This window comes from Spinacia oleracea, chromosome 2 (assembly GCF_020520425.1).
Source record: "Spinacia oleracea cultivar Varoflay chromosome 2, BTI_SOV_V1, whole genome shotgun sequence".
NCBI lineage: Eukaryota > Viridiplantae > Streptophyta > Magnoliopsida > Caryophyllales > Amaranthaceae > Spinacia > Spinacia oleracea.
The window spans coordinates 100,563,696-100,588,997 of record NC_079488.1 but is presented as its reverse complement, the minus strand read 5'-3'; the positions used below and the strand labels follow the sequence as shown (position 1 = coordinate 100,588,997).

General features: G+C 33.2%; 1 protein-coding gene and 1 long non-coding RNA gene across 5 annotated transcripts; one reads left to right on the top strand and one right to left on the bottom strand.

Moving 5' to 3' along the window:
- Window positions 1–711: 711 nt before the first annotated feature.
- On the bottom strand, window positions 712–9,990 carry LOC110788999 (transcription factor UNE10). Of its 4 annotated transcripts, none has more exons than XM_056837493.1 (6): window positions 9,548–9,990; window positions 8,732–9,303; window positions 7,395–7,481; window positions 6,862–6,927; window positions 2,769–3,167; window positions 712–999 (listed from the first exon to the last, which is right to left on the bottom strand). In XM_056837493.1, exons 1-6 carry the CDS (start codon window positions 9,762–9,764, stop codon window positions 898–900), a joined length of 1,443 nt encoding a protein of 480 aa, XP_056693471.1. In that variant the 5' UTR covers window positions 9,765–9,990; the 3' UTR covers window positions 712–897. The 4 variants fall into 4 exon arrangements, with proteins under 4 accessions (XP_056693471.1, XP_021849336.1, XP_021849337.1 ...); XM_021993644.2 differs by having other exon boundaries at window positions 8,732–9,308; window positions 9,561–9,990; XM_021993645.2 differs by having other exon boundaries at window positions 8,732–9,308; window positions 9,591–9,990.
- A 1,339-nt stretch (window positions 9,991–11,329) lies between these two features.
- LOC110788998 (uncharacterized) lies at window positions 11,330–15,034 on the top strand. The gene is made up of 4 exons (XR_002533487.2): window positions 11,330–11,617; window positions 13,924–14,303; window positions 14,420–14,489; window positions 14,586–15,034. It is a non-coding gene; the product is annotated as an uncharacterized lncRNA (long non-coding RNA).
- The last annotated feature ends 10,268 nt before the right edge of the window (window positions 15,035–25,302 follow it).

Below are 25,302 nucleotides of genomic sequence, written 5' to 3'. Positions count from 1 at the left end.
TGTTCGAATCCTATTATACGAAATTTGTGCAGTGGTACATATGCTTGACATGCATGTTCTAGTGAATAGAAGAATTTCATGTGGCGCGGATACATTATTAAAAACGCTTTTTAATATATTACTCCCTCCGTCCCATAATATAGTGCCTGTTTTCCTAAAATGGTGTCCCTAAATGATGTGCCTATTTCTATTTTAAACCATTAATTTTTACTTTGAAAATTGTATTTTTTGACTTTTATTCAACCCATGTGCTTGATTTTTGTCTTTTTAGGCCTATTTATTATGTACACACCTTTAATCTCTAATTTCTCTCTCCATAAAAGCCAACTAACATGTACTTTATCTTGAAAGAACAAATAATTATTGTTTTTATTATCAATGTTATACTTTACCTTAATAACCGTAATTTTGGTCAAACGGGCACTATATTATGGGACGGAGGGAGTAGTACAGATGTATTAGATTAGTTATATTCTGTAATAATTATATAGGTTAATTGTCGTTTTCTAATAGACACAATATACTGTAACTATAAAGAGTCTATACGTACATATCGCAGTTCTCTAACACGTACTCGAAACTCATTTGTTTTCAATATTATAGCAAAAATACAATCCTGCGTTATACATGCAGGAACACGCATTAAACAAGCTAAGCAATAATTTATAGGATTTCGTATTATATAAGTAGATGCCAAACATTATATATATATATATATTACTCCGTAATTAACTTTCAAATTAATACATACAAATATACAATTCATTTGCTTCATATGTATAAAAATCTAGCTAGCTAGAGTAACCTTAGCCAACACTTAGAATTGAAATGAGCCTATACCTACGTGGTATATCATCATATTGAAACTAGCTAGCTAGGCTACCGGTAATAGTTTTGTCATTGTTGTTGTTTATGATGTTGTTGTAGTTGTTGTGTTTGTTGCTGTAGTTGTTGGTACATGGCAGCCATCTTGCTATATGCATCCATCGTCATCGATGGCTGCAAACAATCAAATAAACATTGTGAAGTTAGTGTTGTACTACATTCAATTGATAATCATCATTATCATTATCCCATTGTCTCAAAGAGGCTCCCGCAAAAAGCAGGGTAGGGGGAGGTCGGGTGTACGCAACCTTACCTCTGCAATTGCAGAGAAGTTGTTTCCAATTGACCCAAAAGCGATAATGGGACAACAACGGGACGACCATCTTCTACTTTATGGAAAGAAATCGAAGAGGTTTTAAGAGCCATTTTGAGTTAGTCCATTACATTTCACAACCAAAAGAACAAATGAATCTTTGGCTCCATCGGAAATGAACACTACATTCAATCGAAAATAAATTTTAAAAAAATATATATATAATTTATTTGTGACAACAAAAAATGTGACATAACAAAATACTTGAATACCTTAAAATAAAACTTAAAAGAAAAAATAAATTATGTGGTTAGCAAAGATTATATTTAGCCGTGATTGAGTGTTTGATTGTAACTCTTTTTTTTTTTTTTTACTTTTTGTCTGTTATGATTAAATCTGATTTACTAAGTACGGAGTAAATTTCTTTTATGCCTTTTTATTTTATTTTACAATAATTAATGTTAATAAAATCAGTAAGTTTATTAAATTGGAAAATTTGGTAATATTAATCCAACCTTTGGCCGATTTTCTTTTATTAATCCCACCTACGACATATTTTTTAATAATCCCACCTTTACTACCCGACGACTTTTATTGGGCTTAAGTGGCCGGTAATCGGTGAAAAAGTCAACGAGATGGTGATGAATTGATGATGATGACTGAATATATCGAGAGAGAGTACTGCCATGTAGAGAAATAATGCCGCTTACAACAGTTTTATGACCTGTTGGGCCCAATAAAAGTTGTTGGGTAATAAAGGTGAGATTATTAAAAAATATGTCGTAGGTGGGCTTAATAAAAGAAAATCGGTCAAAGGTTGGATTAATATTACCAAATTTTCCTATTAAATTTGATTGACTAGTTTCTTTTTATGTTTTTTTTAGAGATTGCATGAATCAATCCATGATTTACATTAGACTTTCTTAATTGATGATTTGCATTAAACAATCAGCTTTTTAATTACTCAATTGGATGATGAACTTATGGAGGGTTTTCTAAACTTCTATAGGGGACACCAAAATATCATTTACAACCTTAGGAGTTCCCTTATAAAATAGTGATACGAGTATGTAACATATGTTAAAATTACACCACCACATAAGGCTATGTTCTCTTCACCTTATTTTCACTTATTTCAGGTCTGATAAAATAAGATAAGATAAAATAAGGGCCAATAAGATAAGTTCAGGGCCAATAAGATAAGATAAGATAAAATAAGATAAGTTCAGGGTCAATAAGATAAGATAAGATAAGATAAGTTCATGACCAATAAGATAAGTTCATGGTCAATAAGATAAGTTCAGGGTCAATAAGATAAGATAAGATAAGATAAGTTCAGGGCCAATAAGATAAGATAAGATAAGGTGGGGTAAATATTACATAAGGTAATACTATAAGTTTCAATAAGATAAGATAAGATAAAGGTCAATAAAATAAGATAATATAAGATAAGGGTCAATAAGTTCAGATAAGTTAAGATAAGATAAGATAAGGGTCAATAAGATAAGATAAAATAAGATAAGTTCAGAGCCAATAAGATAAGATAAGATAAGTGAAATTCAGGTGAAGAGAACACTACCTAAGTGGTGGTAATAATAAAAAGAGATGACAATAAAATAGAAGTGCTTACATGTGATTGACAAGCAAGATACGCTGATAAGGGATCTGACGGGACCATGCTTCCTTGAGGCAATATGCATTCTCCACCACCTGCAATGTTACCATCACAAGTGGTCGCTATTGGCATATTGTTATAAGCACCACCCAAATTCATGAAAGAGGGTGGTGGGACTCCGGCGACGTTAGCCCGTGTCGCCATTGGATTCATCATGTTCATGTTCATATTCATGTTCATTTGATCCATTCCCATTCCCATCATTCCCATTCCCATCATCGACATTTGTAGTTGTTGTTGTATGGCCAGTGGCATCATCATCGATGGATAGCTCATCCGGTTAAGCATTTGAATTTGTGCTTGTAGTTGTTTTAGGTACTCTATTACTTCATCCAGCATTGAAGCCTTGTCCGTCTGCCCAAAATCAAATTACAAACAAACATAGCTTTAATTCAAGCATTATAAATTGAGTTAGGAGGGATCGACCTCAATATCAATTTGGTTTAGAACGCGTTACAAAATAACCCTAGCTAATTGTCATAGTTCGGACCAAATAGACTCAAACCACAACCCCAAATAAAATATTGAGATCACGTGTACAAGTTTTATTCAATTCATATTCCTAAATTTTGTACATGAATTTTTTTTTTTGGTAAGAAAAATAATCTTAGAAAAGACATAGTGCTACGTGGTATATAGACTTTGTACATGGATATGAATTGCATGAATTATTAGAAAAGACATAGTGTTACGTGGTATATAGACTTTGTTTATTTTTTATTACTATTGTATTGGAACAAATAAATTGGAAAAAAAAAATTAAGAAATTGAAAACCACCATAATTAATAAGTAAAAAGCCAAGGAGCAAATTCTAGTAGCTAGAGTAGATATGAAGAAGCATGTAGGCCACTCCTTGTTGCCAAAAATATGTAGCCCACTCCAACAAACCCCAAAAAGCATACATATAAAATAAAACTTATAACACATTGTGCTATTTATTTAATGAAAATAATATTTTAAAATAAATTGGTCAATTTTGAATATTATGTGGATAAGAATTAATATATGTCCAGATTATTGCTAAACTATGTGGACATGAAAAATACACACCTAGATTGATCAACTTGTCCTTCCATGGCCCTCCCATTTTGGACTTTTGGTCCTTTATGCTCAAAATGAAGCATTTAATATGGATTCCAATTTCCTTTACCAATTTTGACCTTCTATGTAGAGTAGTATAATCATTTTTTCTTGAAAAGATGATATGAAGTACAATCTTTATTCTATGAGATTCTATACATTTGCGTTACCACGACCTATAATATATACTTTTGATGAATGTATTTTGTTAAATAATATTTTGTGAAAGTTTATCATTTTATTCTATTTTATCGGAATCAACAATTTATAATGTGATCCTGGAACCTTATTCGATGGATTTAGCCAACACAATGTAAGTGGTTGACAAGAGTGAACACCCTAGAAAAGTTTTGATTGATTATTCTCCTTATTTTACGCTAGCTAGAGGGTATAGCAACTAGAGCTGTCAAAACAGGTCATCGGGTCGGGTTTGGGTCGGGTCATCCCGGGTCTCGGGTCATGATCAGGTCGGGTCGTGTCGGGTTAATATTCCATCCGGGTTGAGTTCGGGTTCGGTCGGGTCGATTTCAGGTCGGGTCATGTCGGGTTTTTTCTTATCCCGGTTTCAGGTCGGGTTCGGGTCGGGTCACATTTCGGTCAGGTTTGATTTTGGGTTCGGGTCTTATCGGGTCGGGTTTAAGTCGGTTTGTAGCAGATAATTTCGGGTTCGGGTCTTATCGAGTCGGGTTTAAGTCGGTTTGCAACACAGTTATTTTCGGGTCCGGGTCTTAGTTTGGATCGGATAATAATCAAATCAAATAGAATTCAGGTCGGGTCACTCTCAGGGACGGGTCAAACTCGGGTCTGATAATTAACCTATACATTTTAATTATTTTATATTCTAAAAAAATTTGTTTAACTTATTTTAGAGCTAAATTTTTCGGTATCTAGCAATAAATAATTAAAATAGATTTATCGTTGAAGTTAATATTTGATCGTGTCATTGATAACTCGGGTTAATCGGGTAGCGGTTGTCACAAGTCGGGTCAATAGCAGGTTTCATCGAGTTACAATCGGTTTCGGGTTGACATCGGGTCGGGTATCGAATTGAGTTCGGGTCATTGTTCGGTCGGGTCAGTTCGGTTATCGGTCATTTTCGGGTCGGGTGTCGGGTTCGGGTGTTACAACATCGGATTAAAATCGATTATCGATTTTTTCGGGTCGGGTACAGGTCGGGTTTCGGATTACCTGTTTTACCGTAATTTCGGGTCATGGTCGGTAACGGGTTCGGTCGGTTCAGGTCGGGTTTTCAGGTCGGGTGGGTGGAGGGTCAAGAGGCCAAGCACCATGTTCAAGAGATAATAATAATAATAATGTAAAGGATGTCATTTCAATTCCCATGAAGATTTTTGATTCATTCAAATAAAGACATTTCCATCAATTTTGACAGGTCTTAGTGGTTGCTACACCATTGCTTGATCACTTGTTAATCCCACTTGGCCGGCCTATCAACATCATCAATAACAAGAATATATTGACTTGTTGATAACCAAATAGATACCCCATCATTGTTATTGAATCCTATTCGCTCCTTACAAATACCGAAGCTGCTATATACTCCCTCCGTATTTTTTTAAGAGATACACTTGCCTTTTTCGGCCGTATTTATTTAAGAGATACACCTGCCATTTTTAGTAACTTACCAACTCCACCATCTAATTAAATAATATATCTAATATACTCTATCACCCACCATCCTATTAAACAAATATTTTCATAAACCCACCCCACCCTCCACCCACCAAAATGACATGGTCCCCACATATTTAATTATTAAACTATCTATCCAACCCCACTTGATTTATTACTTTATTTCATTCAATTATTCTTCTTAATACCCGTGCCCGGCCAAGTGTATCTCTTAAAAAAATACGAAGGGAGTATACTCTTATGGTACTCCCTCCGTCCCGGAATACTCGACCCGGTTTGACCGGCACAGAGTTTAAGGGACTTGAATTGACTTATTTAATTTAATAGGTAGTAGTTGATAGTGGGGTATTATTTTAATGTAGTTAGTGGGAGGTGTGTTAAGAGGTGGGGTTGGGGGAGAGTAGGGATTGGATTTTTAATTATTTTTTGTATGGAGTAGGGGGTAGGTGAGTTAATAGGGGTGGAGTGAGAAATAATATAATATTGTTAGAATATTTCTATTTTTAGAAACAGGTCAAGTATTAAGGGACGACCCGATAAGGAAAACAGGTCAAGTATTCCGGGACGGAGGGAGTATCAAATAGTAGGAAAAGGCTACATGTACACCTTGGGGTATCAAATAGTAGGAAAATGCTACATGTACACCACCATTAATTTGTTGACACATCATCAAACCCACTAAAAAATGAGAATGAAAGACAATAAATATGTCATTTCAACCAATATAAAAACATGGTGTACAAAGATGTCTTGTACACTAGATGTACATGTAGTAGGATCCTAAATAGTAATATACCATGAACTCTCATTGGATGTTTTCACATAAGCAACCCCACAATAGAATAAAATTTAAATCTAAAATAGCAACCCCACATGGAATTTAAAATTTTAGACCAATCACAGCCAAGGGTATCATACCCTTAGGGTATATGTAGCTTAATTTTTTGTTAAAATACATCATTTTACTAGCTAGCTAGATCCGCCTTTTTTTTTTAAAAAAAAAAAGGTTGTAGATGCATGTACCAGAAAGTCTCTTAAAATAATCTTCTACTTCCTCCGTTTAAATTTAACCGTCGTAATATGAATTTAGAGACGACCAATTAGGACTGTAACGAAAACATAATAGAAGTTGATATTCTTTCCGTTTCACAAAATGTTTCATATTGTGTGAAAAACACGAGTATTAAGAAATTGCTTGCGTGACAATCACTGTTATGTACTTTTACGGGAAGTAAGATAAAGTAAAAGATTGTTTAATGAAAAGGTAATAAGAAAAGGTGAAAAAAAAAAAAAAAAAAAAAAAAAAAGCATGTATACCTTATTTGAGTTGGGAACCAGCTTTTGCAAAGTTTTCATTCTTTGATTGATCTTGTCTCTTCTTTTCTGAGAATCACATACGAGTATAAACACAGATTACAAACTACAATGACGTCAGATGGTGACGCAAACTGCGTGAAAAGATGAGAACTACAATAACTTACTTTTGGATCATTTTTTTTTTCTTTAATTAATCGAGCAAATCTTAGTGAAGTGTAATTAGCATAATTAATACAGTACTAATTAATTATAGGAATAATTCTCCAATCATTACCTAAAATATAGGCTAATAAAGGTTGACAGTGATGTTCCTTTAAGTAAACAAAGTTTCAATTATAAACGTAAATAAAGATGCTGACATTTCAACTAACTTGTTTTATGAGAAAAACCGAGCTAATACATTAATCAAGGGAACAAATTATCCGAGAAAACATAGATTAGGAGGAATCTCGACAAGACATGCTAACTAATTAAACTTGCAAACAAAAGATAATTTAACAAATGAAACAAGCAGCAGACATTAGAGGACATACTCTTTCAGATTGGTTATGAACAGCAGCAACCCTACTCCTTTTTGCTGCACCTTGCTTCTGATTCTCCTCCTCCTCGCCTCTTTCTCTCTATATAATCATAAATTATCATCAGCCAAACTTAATTATCCACATAAGTAATTAATTAATTATCAATACATCGTACTCGGTATTGGTTGTCACTTTTGTACGACTACAAGTATTTAACATAGATCGATATTAAAAGTATACTCGTTATTGTTATAATAATACAATTATTAGTATATCTTTACTATCCTCTATTTTTTTCGTAGTCAATGTTAGAACATACTTCCTCCGATTTTTAATACTTGTAATGTTGGTCACTTTTACTCATGCCTATGCACAACTTTAATCATTAATATCTTTAATTTTCTTTAAGCAAAAATTATAAAAAGTTAATATTTTGAAAATACAAATTGAAACGAATCTAAAAAGATATTACATAATTATGTTTTATTTTATATACGGAGTATAAATTATCAACAATAGACAAAATAGAATACGTGAAGAGTACTTTTTTATTTATTTTTGACATTTATCATTGATTCATGTTTTTTTAATGACTACCATTAGATAAACTCAACACAATGAACTAGGAAGGGCGAATTTACTTTATTCCTTTATCATGCAACAAAAACGAAAAGAAACATCAATCTGGCTATCAAAAGCTTATAATTAAAATTCTAAATTCTATGTCAATCATAAGTGCTAAGGAATTCCCTTTGTGTTTATAAGAAGGTACGTGCGGAGAACATATTCTTATGATCAGTATTTTATCTTAGGAAATATAAATCAAACTTTATATCGATATGAAACATGAAACTATTAGCCTATAAATTTTAACACCCAAAAAGTACTACTTACTCCATTCTCAAAATGTGAGACTATTCACAACTAAATAGAATCTTTGACACTATTATACGAAATATAGTTTTACAATGTCCAATTTTTATACCTACATACACTATATGGAAATTTTTATGTTTAAACTAGAATTCAAATTTAAGAAAACATAATCCCACTTAACCCTATAAAATTAGGCAAACAAAAATTTACAGATTTTCTTTCAATTTTTTATTTTTTTAACATTCACTCACCTTTTTCGCGATTTTTTTTAGGGACTTTTCACTAGAACCTCTTGACTTTATTTCTCCTTTTTTTTCCCCTTATGCAAATTCACTTTTTAAAAAAAATATTAATTTTTGTTGGGACATCATTAATTAAATTAATAATTTTTTTGTAGGGAACATTTATATAACTTGAGAAAGAAATAAACATTAAAGAAAATGACAAAAAGTAAGTAGGGAGTAGTAAATTACCTGAGACCTACTATGGCAAACAGAGTCATGGTCGTCAACGGTGCAAGTTTTGGTATTTTCTGGCGACGCCGGCCCCAATGACGTGGATGTATGGACGTTGTTATTGTTCATATTTCTCAACTGTTGACACGTGTCCTCTGCATGTCGCTTCCTTCTTGTACTCTCTGGAGCGCCTTTACTCACGCTCCAATCAGAACCTAAAGGAACACGCGCCGCCGTGCTACACGATCCCACCCGAGTTGAACACCCCATAACATTAGTATTCGGGACTAGCGCGTCGAGGGTGACAGGAACATGAGGTGGAGGTGTAGGGCCACACCATGGAACACTATAGTCATCATCGTGTTCACTCGCGCCTGCTTTGCGTCCAGGTGGAAGTGTCGGTTTGGGGATATGATAACCTTGGTTTACTATAGACTCAAGCATGCCGTTGGCGCGTGTGGAAGGTTTGTCACAGTTATCAACCCACGCCACGGCTTCGGCTAAGCTAGATTTGCTTGACACACGCGGTAGGCCTAAGCCATGCATCATGAGATGCCCGTTTTCCCACGTTAGCTCTGCCATTTCGTAATCTACCCTGTTCAATTGCCAATCATTCCGTCATTTATTGTATCAGCACAATTCTTATTATATCCAATGTAACATTTAGTTTTATCATATACTTCATCAAATTAATGATCTCAAGTTATCTGATCCACTCAATTTACAAGCCCTAAATTAATCATTCTACTCATTTGTACAATTACATGTCTATAACAAATTAAAAGAGAAATGATACATAAAATAAAACATAATATAGTGACGATAATTGTCTACCTAATTTTTTTACCAGAATAAGATAACAATGACAGTAAAATACATATGTAGACGTATCAGGACCGGCGGAGAGGGAGGTGGAGAGAGTTTGTGAAGGGAGGGTTCTTGAAAGCGGCTGTTGAAGTGGCAACGGCGGCAGAGGTGGTGGTTGAGATTGGATTGGATCAACAGCATCTTCAATATTATTCCAAGTAGGAACACAATGATTCAAATTCATGATGTTTGCTTATTGCTTTTGATAGAACTAGGTAACTGTACTGCCTAATTTCAGGCTATATATAGCACCAAAATATATATATATATATAACCCGAGTAACGAGGTAGCATTGGTATTTAAATGTAAAATACAGAAATAAAAATAACAAGTACTTTGGATTTGCTCCCTCTGCCTCTATCAGATACTTCTATATCTCTCACTAACTCTTATGTGAATTGTGAAACATTTGCCGCCGTGTCCAATTGTAGTCCACGCATATAAATATTATATTTTAATAATACTGTAACTGAAATGGGCTATATTTAAATGGGCTTTTTATTTAATTTGTCATAATGAAAACCCTGTTATTGGTTGATAATGGGCTTCTGTGTGCAAAAATGTCTTTGGGCTTCCCTAATGATGAGTGTTGTATTTAAGGGAAATGATATTTCCCATTTACATCACTACGTATGTAAGCAAAGCCCATTCATAGATTTCTGTGCTTTTTCATAGATTGGTGTTGTCTACTTGTCTCTTGTGTCAAGTGTGTATTAGTGTATTTCTGTGTGTCACAGGAGTTTAATGCAATTCTTGGCTGTTTCCCCACAGTTTTCTATACCGTTAACACTTTGCTTGGCCATAATTTTTTCAAATAAAGTATGTGATTTTTAAACTAATATGGCCTTATCTAAAGCAATGGCTCATCACTCATCCATTGCCACGTCCTGAACTTAAAAGACGATAATGTAAATGAGATTCAATTGTATGTCTTTTGAGTATTTAAAAAAATTATAGGTGACGTTCTTAGTTATAGTATCAACTTTTACCAATTGTTATACGAAGTACTTTCTAATGAAAAATTTCTTCTATCTCTAAATATTTCTACTATTATACATTAAATTGGGTTTAACAATATTCAACATGACTATAATATTTCTTACAGGTTATGGAGAATTAATGGTCAATCTTTTCAAAGTTCGACCCATAAAAATACAACTGGGCTAACAATTAGAGTCCAGGAGTAATTATACATTATGATCAAAAAGTTATTAATTAGTTATAGTTAAATAAAATAATTATACTTTTTAATCGGAAACTATCAATAATATCGAACGCGTCCGCTCTTTTAAGTCACATATCAAGTGATTTTTGAAGTTTGGGCTATAATTGATGAAATTGTGTACATGTGTGATGTATTGATGTGTGTGAAATTTTGGGCTTTTTAACACATACAATAAGACATTTTAAAGTGTTGCATCATACTCCATAGATAGATATCTTAGCCCATACAAATCCATTCGTACTTTACTGTGCTATAAACTGGAGCTTTCGCCTACCGCTAAATGCCTATACCGTGTCTGGTGATGAGGTTTTCTGAGACTCTACCAGCTAGAGCCTTTGAAGACTATACCCGGGGTATTTGTGTAATATCATGTCCTTTTTATTTTTTGGCCCACCAATTTAACATTTGCCTTTATTTTTTCACTTCTCTCTCTTAAATTGTGGTTTTAATTTTCAAATTTCAAATTCTTTTTATTTTACTTTTATTTTAATTATTGCAGCTGCAATATTGTAATAAAATTGTAAAAATTAACTAAATAACTCATTTTCACTTTCTCTCTCCAGAATTTTACTTTCTTGAGCTGCATTTCTTCGACATTTTCGTCTTCTGCTTGTTGTTTGAGCTGCTCTCCCTCCAAAATCGCAAACCATAACCGTTCAACCTCCCTCCCTCTCTTCCCAAACAAAAATTTCTCTGTCGTCCTCTAACCTGGCGTTTCTTCTGTTCTTCACTCCAAACTCTTTGCTTCAAGTTTCTGCTTCAAAATGCGGAGTCGGTGAAGAGGGCGAAACATTGGCCGTTTCACATCTAGGTAAGGTTTAAATCTTTATTTCTTGTTAAAAATAGTTTTCCTAAATCCATGGTATAATTATGTTATGACAGAGTACTATACTATACGTTGTTGGGGAAAATAACAGTTTATAGGGTTTGGGTTTTGTAGAATTGAATTGGGTTTTTGATATTATTGAATAGGTATGTTTTTTTTGCAGTTGTTGATGTTGATGATTCTGCAGCTTGTTGTAATTATGGATCTATGCGATTTTACAAAAAACTGGAATTTTGGTTGTTTTTCAATTTATGGTTTTACTGGTTGATTCAAATTTTCTTGTGGGTTATGTTTGATATTCGGATTTATTTATTGGCGTAAGGTATAACGCTACAATTGAGGAGAACTATTGACTAATGGTGAAGGATTATTCTTGGTAAGCTTAGAGCTCATGGAGTCATGGAGATGTGTCTGAATCTCATCGGCTGACTTTTAACTTTAAGAACTTTACTCTTCTTAGACTTGTAAGTACATTGTTCTTGACAAGGAATTTTTTTACTCTGGTTCTGGTGCGGTGATGGTAATGCGGACGGTATGCCTTCAAAGGAGAGTTTTTATGAAACTAAGAAAACCAAATCTCTATGTGTTCGGGTAGAGAACTCAGAGGTTTATGATGCTAGTGGTGCAAATGCATTTACCTTCTTTAGGACTTTAGGCTAACCCTGTCCAGCAGCTTGGTTGCGTGTTTAGATGGAGTAGAAGAAGCAAGTATTAAAACTCTTAAGAGAAGAGAGGTAAAACTGGTTGATCATAGGGTAAAGAAAATAAGTTTTGTTACTCGAATATGGGAAATATCCGCTTTCTTATGTTTTGATCTTCATAATCGAATTGACTAATTGATCAGCTTAGGTGTGCCTTGTGTATAAGTGTATAACTTGTTAAAATTATCTAATGAAAGAGAGTTTGAATTTAGGTATAACATTTAGATTTAAACCGAGCTTAATTGGTTGCCTTACTATGTTCAACTTGTTTATAGAGACGGCTAAAGTTAAGGAGCCAACAGTTTTTGTGTTTTTGTTTGCTGTAGTTGGTGCATATGTTTTCTGAAGGTGGTTCCTACGCTAGTCCTTGCAGCGATTTGTTATGAGCCGGTACGATGGATTGTGAAAAATGTCCTAATTTATTGAATGAACTATATCATAGTTTAGTAGTTTGTAGGTGACAGGACGGCCGGGGGCAGGAAACCTTGAACCCAAGTCCTACAATGACTATGGAGTGTTATGGTTGCATAAGTTTTATATTTAAGGGTTCAAGACACAGGTTTATATGGGGTTGGGTCGATTGGATGTTATAGTATTTCTCATGAAACAGATATTTCTTTTTGATGGAAAACAAATCTAGTGACGAGTGAGGTTTGGGGGAATAATATGGTATTGTACGGGTTGTGTGATTTGTGAGTTGTAAGACCTTCGGTTGGAGTAAAAATGCAATATTTTCTTATGTTTCATTCCATTATATTCAGATGTGTGGACACGTGAAAGGATAAAATGGCTGGTAGTTTAGAAACCTAATGGTTGAATGTAGGAAAAGATGTTCCTGGTAGTATCCCATCTCTCATTGTTATAGGTTTTAATACTTAGTATTCTTGTGGATAGAGGTAATGAGTTTATTGTAGGTGTGATGTGATTGTGCTATCATAAAATAGTTTGTTGAACCTAATTGTTATAACGATGTATTCTTTGGAAAATGTTTGGTTGACTTTTAAGATTGACAACCCTTATGAGAGAGATAGAGAGAAAACCTTCATAAAATTGACAATGATGAGAGAAAAAATGCTATTGTTTTACTAGGGCTTTTTCTGTAGCTCTCTCATGAGTGTTGTCAACCTTAAGGGTTAACAAATCATTCCCCACACTTATTTGTTCTCAAGTAACAGTGCACGAAAAAATATTAGTTATTTACAACAGTCTCTCAATGGTTGATACTTAATAATTTAATGCTAGCCAAGTAAAATGATGATTCAACCATACTGTTTCAGCTTATAACCTCACTATAAAATCAGATATGCTGGATTTTTTTTCCTTACAGAAAAACACTCAGTCTTTTTGTACTTGAGGTAGATTTTAGCTATTTCTTTGTATTGCTATCATTAGTCAAGTAGAAAAGGTTGCATTTGTCTATGTAACTTTTACAAAATCATTCATGGGTGCTAAATTTGTCCACTAGGTTTGTGCATCTGTTGGCAGACTACACTTGTCTCTAAAACCCACTTCTCTCCAATTTTCAATTGAGTGTTTTGACTACACTTGGCAGACGGTAAATTCACACTCCTTGTCTTGCAATACATGCAGATTACCAAATGCTCCAGATATGGAGATATTTTCTTTATATGGAGTTGGAATTCCTACTGAGAGAGCCTATATTTACAAGCTGAGCGCAACAACAGATTGTTACATTCCTTTTCAGATTGATAACATGGCAGGCAGTTCAAGATGAGTGCTCTTGTCTCAAAGGAGGTAGCTGAGTATGATCATGCTCCTCCTGCTAATCTCTTGGAGGGTAGAGGCACCAAAAGTGGCGCGCATGTTAATATAATGGGAAACTTTGTGTTGATCGAGGACGTTATTAGGGTAGCAGCAGATGCTAGAGGAGAGGATTTAGGAGGAAATTGTGTATATTCTGATATTTTTGAATGGTCTGAAAGGATTGACTTGAAGCTATAGCCAACAAGGTTAGTACATTACATTAGAGCATTCGTTACTCTGTGAAGATCTTGGTTCCTTTTCCATTTCAACTTTTAAGCATAAAGAGTTGTTTATCTCTGATTGACTTTTTGAATAATTTCAGGATATATAAGACCTTTTTTGGGAGATTTAATTGCAGTTAGATGGTAGATATCCGACCTGCAAAAGAAATGGTATCAAATATCTATCCTTGACTTAGACTTTGTTTATTTCGACTTATTTTAACTTATTTCAGACAAACTAAACCCTCACCAAATTTGAAACGCCAGTCCTCCGAACGGCTCTTGAAGGTGATAAGGCTGAAGACATGTGATGGTCGTTACCTAACGGCTCTGAAGACCAAGAATCGCTTTCCATACATAAGCCAGCTGATACAAATGTACCTGTTACAGGAAAAAATACTCAAGAGCAAGCATCTGTGGAACGATTCTCACTGTTCGGCGTGGCTGGTTTGTGGTGTAGGTGAACCAAGAGCCATGGAATGTGCCAGATGGTGCTGGGGATTGGTACCTCAAAATTACAAATCAAAGCAGCAGCAACAACATCAGAGAGTTTCGGGCTAAGCTCATACCTGTTAAAGAAAGTGGATACTCCCTTTAGGCTACTGATTATGGAGGCTGAAAATATAGATTTCATATAGTGATATACAGAGTATATATCTAACATTTGCTTATAAGATCAATCATATTTTATTCGATTAATATCATAGTTTTTTTTTTCTCTTATAAGTAATTAATTTAGATTAGCCCCAACCATCTAGAAAATCATGTTTGCTTCATTATGACTTTTGTAAGTCATATGACTTCTTTTATGTTTGCTTTACGCAAGATAATTTCCTATCATAAGTCACAAGTTATTTGGTACTCAATGTCAATTTTACAATACCATTTTATAAGATAGTACATAAATTTGGTACTGGGCTATAAATTTCCAATACCATTTTTACAAGACATTTGCATATCCTAAGTCACGAGTTATTTGGTACTCAACGCCAATACCATTTTCATAAGATAGTACATAAATTTGGTATTGGGATCCAAAATTTCAATACCTTTGTTACAAGATAGTAAATGAATTGGTACTCAAATCCAATTTCCTCCTCCCCTTTTGGCTCAATTGTTCCTTACAGTGATCAACAATCCATCTATCTTGCTCCCCCCCATTTTGGCTCAATTGTTACTTACAATGATACACTTCTCGTGATTGCTTTTTTTCTCGGGTTTCACTGTGGCTCGGGTTTGGTCAGGTTAGGGGCCGACTCCCATTTTTGCAATGGAAACGTTCCCCGGAGTTCAATTTTGGTATTGAATTTTGTAATTGAGGCTTGGAAACATGTTTGAACTTGAATTGGGGTCCGAAATCAGGATTTGGACTCGAGCATTGGAATATCATAACTCTGAATTCGGAACCGAAATTGGAATTTTGGATTTGGAATGTTTTCAAATTGGAATTGTATTTGACTTGGAATTTGTGCTCGAATTTTGAACAAAAGTTCGGAATTAAATCGAATTCCCAATACCAGTTTACAAGACATTAAATAAATTTGGTACTCAAATTTAACTTTTCAATGCCATTTTACAAGATAGTTAATGAATTTGGTACTCAAATTTAAATTTTCAATGCCATTTTACAAGATACAAGATAAAAAATTAATTTGGTACTCAAATTTAAATTTTCAATGCCATTTTACAAAATAGTAAATGCATTTGTACTCAAATTTAAATTTTCAATACCATATTACAAGATAGTAAATGAATTTGGTACTCAAATCCAAAATTTCAATACCATTTCCCCATTTTGGCTTAAAGTTCGATTTTGATATCAAATTTTGTAAATGTATGTGAACTTGAATTGGGGTACGAAATCAGGATTCAGACTCGAGGATTGGATTATCGTAACTTTTAAATTGGAAATAGCGGATATTGAACTTGTGGAGTTTTGAATTAGGAAGCGGAATTGTAACATTGTGTTTCAATTTGAATTTGAAATTGAAATTGTGTTTCACTTTGAATTTGATTTGAAATTGGAATATTGTGATTTGAAATTGAAATTGTGTTTCACTTTGGATTTGAAATTGAAATTGTGTTTCACTTGGAACTAGGAAGCCTATGTTTTGAATTAATATCGTATAAGATCATATTCATTTGATTAATATCATAGTTTGCTTATTGACAGGCTTAAGTCGTATCACCTAATAAAAAATAAACCTAATTCCACTAACAAGGTAGCAAGGGAGGTCAGGATCGTATCCACATGGAAATAAGTGTTCTTATTTCTACTATTAAAACTAAGGTTTAGACTATTGGGAACAGGAAAAAGGGTTGATTTTTATAACTAAAACTAAGACAATAATTAAATCGGAGAATAACAATATTAAGGGAATCTAGGGCAACGATTCACCACAAATGCAGATCAGGATTGGACAACAATCAATCAAAAACCATAACTAGGAAAACATGCATCTCTCGAATCTTATGAATTCCTTAGGAAATTATATAATTGACTATCATAAGTCACAAACTATTTAGTGCGCTACTAAAAGAATTCCAGCACCATTTTCCAAGATAGTAAATGAATTTGGTACTCACAACTATAAATGTGTGATACCATTTTACAAGATAGTTAACGAATTGGTACTCAACTCCACATTTGCAGTACCATTTTGCACCATGAAGTGACACGTGTCAGTCCAGGTGTCTATTTTAGTAGAAATTGTAGACTTTTAATAGCATATGTTTATTTATCAAAACTACAATTATGATTCATAATTACATAAATTAATATATAATACTTTATTGATTACATCCATATAATTATCTTATAACATCATATAGAGTTAAATGGTCAATTATCTTATAATATCTCGTTGGTTTATACTCCCCCCGCTCCATAATGTTCCTCATTTTCCCATTATATATTGCTGTCTCCAATGCACTACTTTAACCATTAGTAAAAATTATAAGAAAATTATTATTTAGAAAATTTACATTGAAAAGAATCCAATAAGATCCCACAATTTAATATTCTTTTTGTTATCTTCACTACTAATAGTTTTCAAAGTTTTTAAACTTTGACCATATGAATAGTAACACGAGGAACATTATAGATGGAGTGAGTATAATTATGTTACGAGTCATATAAAATTTTGTAAGATCATATTGAATCATATACTTTGCTTATGTTTTGAATGAATAACTTATAAGATCATATTCATTGGACTAAAATCATACTTTGCTTGCATATAAATAATATAATTAAGATTTTTTAGAACATCCTAGTTGACTATTAAGTCACAAGTTGTTTGGTACTCAACTCCAAATGCACAATACCATTTAACAAGATAGTAAATTAATTTAGTACTCTACTCCAAATTTACAAAACCGTTTTACAAGATAGTATATAAACTTGGCATTGAACTCTAAATTTCCAATACCATTTTACAAGATAGTAAAAGAATTGGTACTCAATTTCAAATTTATAATATCAAAAATAGGAAATGACAGCAAATTTGTATATTGCAAAATAGCTATCATGTGAGATCATATTTATTGGAGTAACATCATTAGTGTGTTTGCTTATAAATAAGTAGCTTAAATGTTTAGAACATCATATTTCATTCGTTAGAACATTCTATTTGCTTCCAATTATGACTTTTACGAGTCATACGATTATCTTTTATGTTTTTGACTTACGATAATTGACTATTATAAGTCACAAGTTGTTACGAGTCATATAATTATTTTATAACATAGTTTATTGATTACGAGTCATATAATTATTTTATAACATTATACATAGTTAAAAAGGTCAAGTATCTTATAATATCACATTGGTTTATATAATTATCTTACGAGTCATATAATATTTTATAAGATCATATTATATCATATGCTTAGCTTATGTTTTGAATTAATATATTATAAGATCATATTCATTAGACTAATATCATAGTTAGCTTGCATCTAATTAAGATTCTTAGAACATTCTATTTGCTTCATTGTGACTTTTAGGAGTCATACGATTATCTTTTATGTTTTTAACATAAGATAATTGACTATTATAACTTATAAGTCACAAGTTGGTAAATGAACAATACCATTTTACAAGATAATAAATGAATTTGGTACTTAACTCCAAATTTACAACATCGTCTTACAAAATTGTAAATATATTTGGTACTGTACTCTAAATTGTCGATACCATTTAACAAGATAGTCAATAAATTTGGTACTAAACTTCAAATTTACAATACCATTTTACAAGATTGTAAATAAACTTGGTACAAAGCTTTAAATACCCATGCCATTGTACAAGATAGTAAATAAATTTGGTAATCAACTCCAAATTTCCAATATCATCACCCTTTTGGCTCAATCGTTCTTTAATTACAATGATCGACAATCCACCTCTCTTGCTCTGCCATCGTCTTTTTAAATTGACATACCTCTTAACCATCTATACAAATCCATATGATTCTCAAACACTTCATTGGTCGGAAAATAGGAAATAGCACCAAATTTGTATATTACAAAATAACTAAAATACGAGAATAAATATCTTATAAGATCATAATTATAGGATTAACATCATAGTTTATTTGCTTATAAATAAGTAGCTTAGATGTTTAGAACATCATATTTCATTCGTTATGAATTTTTAATACCATTTCCAATAGTAAATTAAATAAATCACAAGTTATTTGGTACTCGACGGTAAATTTTCAGTACCATTTCCAATACCATTTTACAAGATAGTAAATAAATTTGGTACTGACTCTAAATTTTCAATACCATTTTACAAGATAGTAAATTAACTAAATCAATTTATTTGGTAAAAATTAATAATATCAATAATACTCCATAAAATCTTATAATACAACATTTTTAGTTTAGTAAAATTTTGGAAAAATCTTATATCAGTTTACCTAACTTTTACTACATGAATGCTAACTATTAATGCAAAATAAAACTAACTTTTTTTTTTTTTTTTTACTCAAAAAGGCTAACTTTAACTTTTGAAGTTCCATAATAAGACCAATAGCCTATGTAGGATTTGAACCTACATCTCCGCGCAAGTTGCACGGTGCTCGGCCAGTTGAGCTAATAGGCTTACAAAAATAAAAACACACAATGTAGAATATACATAGCAATCAAAAGATTATGCAATTCAGATTGGGATGTCAATAGCAGCTACTAAAAAAGCCATTTGAAGTGCCACTATCACTTGATTTGTTTAACTGTTGCTTCTCAAGTAGATCTCTAGGTAATTTTTGTGAAATGCTAAAGGAGCTACTCTTTCCACCGGCCACAAGCTGAGTCCACGGAGATTTTTGCAGCCAAGAACTGCCTTTAGTTTCTTTATCTGAACTTGCACTTGGTCCGGCTGGCTGAGCTCCCTGAAGCTCCTCTCTAATGTCCTTCGACTGGGATGATTGGTCCGCCACGTTTTCAGGCATAGAGTTGCTGAGCCTTTCAAGTTCTTTGTTAACAGACAATGTTTCAAGTCCCTCTCTAATCTCCTTTGACTGGGATGATTGGACATCCAAGATTTCAGGCACAAAGTTGTTGACCATTTCAAGTTCTTCTTTGACAGACAATGTTCTTCACACTTGCCCTTTTTTCAGACTTGTGTTTGCCAACTTCCTCACAACAAACTGATTTTTCCCGCAGACTATACCTAAAAATTCCAACAACATATATTGTAATTTGATACACAGATTCTACATTCCCTCAAATTTCAGATTTATCCTACCCAACAAGCTCTACGTAGATCAAAATGTAAACACAACCTCACCCCTGACCGGTTAAAGCTAGTCGAACATTGCATCTACATCTATCTTCTCTTTCCAGTTTCCAGCTCAATGACTTCCCAAGCCATAGATCATTGAGCTACCAGAACTGATCCCCTCAGGCATAATCACACTAATAACTGAACAAAAACAACATATGATATCTGACAAAGAGAAGCAAATAAACATGTAGAACTTCTTCCCTTACATCTACATATTTGTTAAAAAAGAAATTAACATCAGTGATACTATCTACTCATAACTGATGACAATCTGCTCAAATTCAAATAACCATCTGAAAAAAGAGCCACTCCAATACCTCCCTAAATATCAGTAAAAAGGGTAACTGAAAGCATTAAAACACTAAACCTCAAACAGTCTGTTTAGAGTTTAGACTACACTTAACCTCAAACAGTCTAGTAAACAAATTGAAAGTTCTTACTGGAGTCATCATGTATACTGAAACAGATGAGACCTCAACAGAGATTATCACAAAACATGAAATCGAAAAGACAATTAAAGAAAGAAAGAGGGAAACCTTGCCGGAGCGCTTGAGACGAGCAACAATTGGAATACAAGTTGTTTCAAGAAAAGGGCCCTGGCGACTAATAAGGTCATGTGTTAGTCGATGTCATCCTTTTAGTAACATTAAAAGACTTATTTTTATCGCAACGACAGTGAAATAAGGAATGTCAACAATTAAGCCCATCAAACCAACAACAATGATTGTTGGTACATGGAAAAATCTGCATATATGATAGGCAGAACACATTAGAAAGGTTAACTTAGCTAGAATATCTATCTAACAAACCAAAAGCATGCATATGAAATCCCTTGTTTAGCAACCACAAATGAACCATGGTTCTAGTCTTCTTTTACACAACAAAACTCTACGCAATCCACTACTTTCTAATTCCAAACTGTCCTTTTATACGGATAATAAAACAAATGCGGTGAAGAGAATAAGGCTTAAATACACATTTGAAGAAGTTAGATGTTTATCCTCATTTTAAGTTAATCAGATTAGGTTCTGATCATCACAAGTAATACGGTAATACCCACCTAAGAGTCTGAAGCTCGTCTCAGCTTGTAGATTCACGAACCTCCTTTAAGTAAACTGGATATGAATGAATGCAAATATCTGCAAAATCCCGGACAACACAACTTCGTTTAACAGTATCCCAGGTTCCATCCTAATTGTTGAAGAAAAATAGTTTTAACAAGATCAACTAAGGAAGGAAAATATAAAAAGAAAAACATGCCACTTCAGAAAATTATCACAATGCAGTGTAAGAATTTATTGGATTCATTCTCTTGTCTAAAGGGCTCAAAGGCTGAAACCCAAGGAGTGAAAAATTCATAACCCACGCCCACAATAACACTTCCTAGTATGCTCAGAGCCAACCAAATAGCAGCAAGAGCTGGCAAAGCCAACAAAATTGCTACCTTAAACGGTGTATCTAACCTGGTAGTGTTGAATTTCAGCAAATTCCACAATCAAAAGCAATAAATATTAGTCGAATTTGTCAATTGTAAAACGTCCAAGCAACATGTACAGGGAAAAGGCCTAGGATTACTGCAACACTACCTACAATCAATATTAGACCAACGATTGGACCTACCAGCAAACCTACAACCAAAAATCTAAATTGAAGCAATTGGGTATTTTTAGTTTCTTAAACAGGCATTAAAATATAACCCAGAAACATAAAACTATGGGTTAAAAAACCCACATCAAAATTGAAATCCTTTTTCTCTCTCCTCTCAAACCCTAAATTACGGAAATTCATCTCCAAATTCGATCGATTTCAGAAAATTGATTCTACTCAAATTTCACTACACTCAACTAAACTTAAATTAAAATTGCCATATTAACATCATTCCATCATAAACCATAAAATCGAAAATCTAAAGAGAGAAAGAGGGAAACCTTGTCGGAAATTCAAGCTTTTCTCACCCTCCATTGTTGATGTTAAATCAGAGAAGTTTCTTCTGGTTCTGAAGAGAGAGAACGATGGAGGAAAGAGAAAACGATGGAGGGTTTTGATTTTTGTTGAAATTTTTGGGTTATGGGGGCTCAAATTCACTGATTTGGTTATGGCGCTCAAATTTTGGGTGATTTATTTGATGGCGCAAAATGAAAATTTCTTTCTCTCTCTAGCTTTTAGTTTGGCGCTCAGAGAATAAGGCTTTCCCTTTTTTTTGTCTGCTTTTACCCCATTTTTGATAAAATTATTATTTAATTCTAGTATAGTCTTTAAAGACTCTAGTAGGTATAGTCCAAGACTTTCTCGTCTGGTGATTGGACCGTAAATTTAGTTAGAGTTATAAATTTGGGCTGTAATATAAAAACTGGTGACCCAATATAGGATAAGCCTATAATACTATATGGATAATGGATTTATCATTTATGTCATCAACTCTTGTTTGTCGATAGTGTATTAGTGTAGTTGGGCCTCATCAATTCCACTTGTATGGACCCGGTTCATCATTAAATTAGCATGGACCAGGGTTATTTGGTAATTTCAACGCGCTGATTTCACCTGATTAAAAAAAAATAAGAAAACGCCCGTTCATTTTTGAACCAAACCCTAAACTTTCTCTCTTCTCCAACAGCTTCTCTCTTTTCAAGCTTCAACAATGGAGGACGACTTAATCGATTTGAATATCGATTTAAATCGCGCAATAGAAGAGAAATTGTATAATTACGAAGGTAATAATTTAATCCTAGTAACTACGGAGAATTATAGTAACTTTTATACTGATTGCGTAATTATTATTTTTTTAGAAAATTTAGAGAATCATAGAGAAGTATACGACGTTGAAGATAAAAGCATATCTCAGCAAGTTATGGTTGCAGATCAACGTATTGAAGAAGGTATGATATTATCTCTTAATAAACATATAGTAACTCTTACGTTGATATAGTTATCCTATTATTTAATACAGATACTATAATAGTGTACAAATATTTAAATATTATAATTGCAGAAGAGTAACTATAACATGTAAAAAATCTTTATTAATTGTAAGTTATAACATATAAACAGTAACTATATTAACTGTAGAGTAACTATAACTTATAAAGAGGAACTATATTTATAGTAAAGTAACTATAACATATAAAGATGACCTATATTTATAGTAAAGTAACTATAACATATAAAGAGGACCTATATTTACAGTAGACTAACTATACCAATTGAGGTTGGCATGAGTGGTTAAGGGCTTCTTGCTCCTTAACCAAGGTCTCGGGTTCAAGCCTTGGGAATGGAAAAAATCTCAACTGGGAGGGATGTTGCCCATCGAGGTACCCATGCAAACTCCCGCGGGAGATTAGTCCACTCGCCGAAGGCGGTGGGAACTGCTCGTAGTAGAACCGAAAAAAAAAACAGTAGACTAACTGTCAAATATAAACAAGACTTATATTTACTGTAGAGTACCTATAACATATACTTCCTCCGTCTTTTATTACTCGCAACGTTTGTTAGTTTCACGCATGCCGATGCACAACTTTGATCATTTATATCTTAAATTCTCTTTATGCAAAAATTATAAAAAGTTGATATTTTGAAAATACACATTGAGACGAATCTAACAAGATCCCACATGACTATGTTTTATCTTATATAAAAAACACTACGAATAGTCAAAGTAGATTATATGAATAGTGGCAAAAGTCCAAACGTTGCGAGTATTAAAAGACGGAGGAAGTAAATAATAACTATATTAAATGAAGAGTAACTATTACATATAAACACAAACTTTATTAACTGTAGAGTAACTATATATAATATAAAAAGAGGAACTATATTTATAGTAGAGTAACTATAACATATAAAGATGAACTGTATTTTCAATAGAGTAACTATCACATATAAACAGGACTTATAGTAACTGTAGAGTAACTATAACATATAAACAGTTACTATTTTAAATGAAGAGTAATTATTACATATAAACCTAAACTTTATTAACTGTAGAGTATAACATATAAACAATAACTATATTAACTGTAGAGAGATTAATTTCTAATTAATTAATTAAGGCGATTTAAAATTTAATAATGTTGCTGGAAATTCAATGAACATGAGGATTGATTAAGATTATTTATTTCATGATAGGAGGAGATTTCTAGTTAAGTGGATTGAATCACAAAGTGGTCCCTCTACTTAGTTACTCAAGGTATATACAAGTTTAAGGCAACCCAATTTATTCATGTGAATACATGTTACGTTTATGATGTTGTGATTTATGTTTAAGGATTTATGTTTGAGTACGTTAGCAAGCATTTTGGTATAGTTTATGTTTGTTGAATTTAATAGAAAGCATGTTGTCCAAGTATGATTTATGCATGTATGGTTTATGCGCATGCAAGGAAATTTATTTATGTTATAGTACGTAAGGTTTAGCATACTAAGAGCCAAAGTATATTCGTGTCATGTTGTACTATTCAGTAACCACACGTGCTTCGTCCGTGTAGGGTATGCAATTTCAGTAACCACATATGCTTCAGACATGTAGGGTATACCTCTATAGAGTCCTTGTCAAGGTGAATTGAATTAGGAGTTATTCGTGTCTAGTGCACAACCCGCATGTAAATAGGCACGTCGTGGACTCACATGCTAATAATCATATTGAGAAGGAACAAGGTAGGAATTAATTGGAGTCATGTGTGTGTTGATCACAAGTCCTAAAGGATTATAAAAGAAGCATTGTTTAGTCGTTTATTTATTACATGTTTTATTTGATTGTGTCTTGAGTCGACTTTTGAATAAAATATTAATAAACGTAAATTGAAACCGAATAAGCTTCAAAGTCTTGGAACGTATGCACCTTGAATATGAACAATGGGGAAGTACGAGACCGTAAGACAGTTACTTCTAATTGGTGATACAAGATGTTGAATTGCTGTTTTTTTATGCGCAGGGAGCCAGGGAATTCCGTCACATGCTAATAATCATGTTGGCACAGGGTTACTATTATTTCTTTTAGTCTTTGGAGGGCTCCCAACACTCGTCCACTGGACATTTCTTTTTCAGGAATCCGTTCGATGCTTATTCTAATTAATTTACAAAGTCAAGACTCAAGAGTCGTGTCTTGAGTCGAGTCTTGTCTTTATGATTAAATGTTTATTAGATGGCTTTTGCATGTGGTTTCAATTATCGTATTTTGGAGTGAAGCATGTTTAGTTGGGC